The following is a 4587-nucleotide window of genomic DNA, read 5'->3' as shown; positions in this document are numbered from 1 at the left end:
ATACTTTCTCCTCGTGGTTATGTCTCTATCTATCTATCTATCTATCTATCTATCTATCTATCTACCTATCTATCTATCTATCTATCTATCTATCTATCTATCTATCTATCTATCAAAAATAAATAAATAAATAAAACACTGTCCTATGAAACTAAATCGTTTTTGGGCGTTCAAAAAAATCCCATCCCTTATCTTTAAACCTGCAAACAAAGTCTCAAGTGCAATGATTAATTAAATTGTAACACATTTCTGTATAACATCTAAAGCATTGCGTAACACTGCGCAACAGTATTAATACAAACTTTCCCTTAATTCTTTCTAATGATAGGTGGGTGTGTCCCCTCGCCGCTGCCTCGCAGCGATTGGCTGCGCCACCTGTCAATCAGTGGGTGTGTGCGCTTGTGTTTTCACATACTTCTCCTTTATACCTCAAGGCTCGAGCATCAAAATAAAGCACTAAGACACCAAACGCGGACAATGAGGGGTGCCAGCCGGTCAAAAAACACGCAGGATCTGGATAAGAGGGGTAAGGGACATGAGGTTATGGCTGTTCTCTGGCGGAGGCAGCTGGTATTGTGTGCGCGAGGAGGAAGAAGTAAACAAGACTGTCACGTAGGCGCGTGTGCGTTGGGCTCAAGAGTCCACGAGCCGTTTATTTGAACAGTAGCGTTATACATATGCCCTGTTAATCATATACTCGCGTAACCTATGCGAGTATAAACCATGCATGTGGTCTAAAAATAAACTAACGCTGTGTTCTGTGTAATGCATTGAATGAATGAAGATAAGCACACAGTGTTTGGGTCATGTGCTGCACGCATTGACATGCACTGATGTCGCATGTGGTGGATTTCATTGGGTTGTGAATCGTTTTGTGTATTTTCTCAGGAGTGTTTGTGTTGTGCATGTCATTCATGCTGTACAGGAGTGTGGAGTTGAGGTCAAATCATGGCCATGTTGGTTGCATTACTGACATGGAGGTAAACTGCAGCTTGTCGGGTCGTAAAAATAGAATACTATGACCTAGAGAGAAGACAAAAATCGGAGGCATTCTATAATTAAGGTTATCGGCAAATGAGACATATTATAACGAACACAGCTGCCATTGCATTTGTTCCAGATTTGTTTAAATGGCTGGAAAAGAAGGATGTTGGTGTGTAGTAATTGCTAACAATCTGGGCTGGTATTAAATGGTTGTAGTAGGTTTGTATCCCATAAGTATGAAGTATCGTTCAGTCCATTGCGATGAGAATGACAGTAAGTTTCACATCAGAATTAAAACCAGTATAATTACATATCAGAGATTTTGAACAATGGCAGTTTAACGATTGTTGTATACCAATGAGACAAGATAAGCAGCATTTGCGACATATGAATTGGGAGGTTATGAGTTGTTGTTTGTAGAATGATATCAACATAAACCACACCCACTTGTCCACTTTTTAGCCACACCAGACCTAGTTTTCTCTGGAAATCTAAATGCTGATTAATAAGTCAGAATTACTAACTGTGATTCATAGTTTGACAGTAGATTTGAATCAAATCTAGAATTGGAAGTGAATGCATGATTGTTGAGGTTTTGTGGTTTACTAATTCCTGTTGTAGAACAGCTCAATCTCAGTTGCAAGATTTGTCACGCTTTGATTTTTTCATTTAATAAACAAATGGATTTAAACCAGATGAGTCCTCTGCACAATGTGACATTGCTGCAGCCTGGAATTGAACTGCTGGTTCATCTGGTCAGAGGAGAACTGGCCCCCCGACTGAGCCTGGTTTCTCCCAAGGTTTTTTCTCCATTCTGTCACCGATGGAGTTTTGGTTCCTTGCCGCTGTCGCCTCTGGCTTGCTTAGTTGGGGACACTTCATTTCCAGCGATATCGTTGACTTGATTGCAAATGATTGCAAAGATACTATTTAAACTGAACTGAGCTGGATGTTGACATCACTGAATTCAATGATGAACTGTCTTTAACTGAAAAATTAGTGTTTACTATTGTCATTTTGCATTATTGACACACTGTTTTCCTAATTAATGCTGTTCAGTTGCTTTGACACAATCTGTATTGTTAAAAGTGCTATATAAATAAAGGTGACTTGACTTGACTTGACAATCAGCACAATAAACTGACGAGTGTTTATCACTGAACTTTAGCATGAGAAGAAATCATTCTGATAAAGATTTGATCATGACAAACACTGGGGAAACTATGTGACAAATAAAGAGCAATAAATAAAACACAAATAAAGTGGATTCTAGTATTTTCATTATCAATATTTGTGTTTTTTATTGTTCTTTAGTGTTTGACTCAAGGTTTTCTAGCATTATACTTGAGAAAGTTTTAATGCAAGTTTTGTTACAATTTAACCTGAAGAAATCCTGATGTTGTTCTTTGACCAAACGGTGATCATAAACTCCACCCTTAAAGGAAGACTTACAACACTTACAGGAAGAGACTGACTTATTTCTTTTTTTCTGTCATACTGACTCTATTCTCTCTTGACAAAAGTGGAGAACGAAAAGAACAAAATTTGTTTCTGAACAGATGGCAGATCTTTGTGATCCTTGTGGTGATTCATTTTTGAAACCATCGTTCAGAAAGTGAAAGTAAAGTTCAGATCGCTGGAGCTCAAACAGTGAGAATGGCTTCAGCAGCTGAAGATGATTATATCTGTCCTGTGTGCTGTGAAATCTTCAAGAATCCTGTTCTTTTATCATGTAGTCACAGTTTCTGTAAAGAGTGTCTTCAACAGTTCTGGAGAACCAAGAAAACTCAGGAGTGTCCTGTCTGCAGAAGATCCTCAAAACATGAACCTCCAGTTAATTTTGTGTTAAAGAACTTGTGCGAGTCGTTCCTGAAGAAGAGGAATGAGAGTCGTTCATCAGGATCTGAGGAGATCTGCAGTTTACACAGTGAGAAACCAGATGAGTCCTCTGCACAATGTGACATTGCTGCAGCCTGGAATTGAACTGCTGGTTCATCTGGTCAGAGGAGAACTGGCCCCCCGACTGAGCCTGGTTTCTCCCAAGGTTTTTTCTCCATTCTGTCACCGATGGAGTTTTGGTTCCTTGCCGCTGTCGCCTCTGGCTTGCTTAGTTGGGGACACTTCATTTCCAGCGATATCGTTGACTTGATTGCAAATGATTGCAAAGATACTATTTAAACTGAACTGAGCTGGATGTTGACATCACTGAATTCAATGATGAACTGTCTTTAACTGAAAAATTAGTGTTTACTATTGTCATTTTGCATTATTGACACACTGTTTTCCTAATTAATGCTGTTCAGTTGCTTTGACACAATCTGTATTGTTAAAAGTGCTATATAAATAAAGGTGACTTGACTTGACTTGACTTTAAACAGAAAAATCGGTTACATCAATATGCATATTTGTTTTTCAGTAGAATACATTTTGCAAATGTGAAATTGTCCCTTAATTTAAGCTGATCTATTGATGTGTATGCTGTAAAAAGCAATCTAACATTGTGTAGCCTCATAATCTTAGATGATCTTTTAGTCCTATATCAGTGCAGACTGGACACTGATATAAATATACGCTGTTTCTCACAAATCACTGTTATTTTCAAGCTCTGCTGACAGCTCAAGTCAAATCCACTACCCACAATCCATATCTCTCAAAATAGCATCTCTAGGGCCATCTAGTGGTTGATATGTGTATGAGTAAAGCATCATGTCTTTGGCTTTGCTCTCACTTTCAAAATGTAAGAAAGAAAAGGTTCTGGCATTTTTTTAAGCCTTAAAATATGTATTTTTGTAACTGACTGCAACAACTTTGTTTTCTTGAAATGTAGTGTTTTAATGTTTAAGTTTAGTCCATGTCTATGGTCTTTTACACTGCTAATTTTGAAGGTGAACTTTGACCTAATTTGCATTCTTTTGCATTTTATGTAGCTGTTTTTATTACAAGCATTCTCTTTATATCCAAATGTTATTGTTAAAACAGGTTTTACAAAATAGAGCAGTGATTCACAGTACCACATCTGGTAAAATCGGACTATCCAAGTTCTAACTTGCCAGCACCCTGCAGAGGCCATTGAAAATCTCCATGATCAGTGGAGCCAGCACTGGTTTGTTTGAACAGTTTAATTGTACCTTTAATTTGATTTAGTAATTTAACTCTGAAACATTCACTGCTGTTCAAAAGTTTGGGATCAGTAAGATTTTTAATGTGTCTCTTCTGTTCATCACGGCTGCATTTATTTGACCAAAAATACAGAAAAAAACTGTAATGTTGTAAAATATTATTACCATTTAAAATAATGGTTTTCTATTTTAATTTACTTTAAAATATCATTTATTTCTGTGATGCAAAGCTGATTATTTCAGTCTTCAGTGTCACATGATCCTTCAGAAATCATACTAATATTCTGATTTATTATCAATGTTGGAAACAGTTGTGCTGCTTAATATTTTTTTGGGAAACTGTGATAATTTTTTCAGGATTATTTGATGAATAATGTTAAAAAGAACAGCATTTATTTAAAATAGAACTCTTTTCTAACAATATAAGTCTTTATTATCATTTAAACAAAAAAAAAAATCAATTTAACACATCCTTGCAGAACGA

At 36.7% G+C, this 4587-nt stretch overlaps 1 protein-coding gene across 1 annotated transcript in view; it reads left to right on the top strand.

The window, feature by feature from the left end:
- The first annotated feature begins 371 nt into the window (after window positions 1–371).
- LOC107685962 (6-phosphofructo-2-kinase/fructose-2,6-bisphosphatase 4-like) overlaps window positions 372–4587 on the top strand; it is a 20319-nt gene continuing 16103 nt past the window's right edge. Inside the window, exon 1 of the mRNA XM_016482739.1 lies at window positions 372–526. Within this exon, the coding sequence (XP_016338225.1) occupies window positions 478–526 (49 nt within the window). The 5' untranslated portion in view covers window positions 372–477. The remainder of the gene's footprint in view (window positions 527–4587) is intronic.

Source organism: Sinocyclocheilus anshuiensis, unplaced genomic scaffold (genome assembly GCF_001515605.1).
Source record: "Sinocyclocheilus anshuiensis isolate Anshui unplaced genomic scaffold, SAMN03320099.WGS_v1.1 scaffold465, whole genome shotgun sequence".
Taxonomy (NCBI): Eukaryota; Metazoa; Chordata; class Actinopteri; order Cypriniformes; family Cyprinidae; genus Sinocyclocheilus; species Sinocyclocheilus anshuiensis.
Note: the sequence above shows the minus strand (reverse complement) of the source record. Positions and strands in the feature narration are given on the sequence as shown.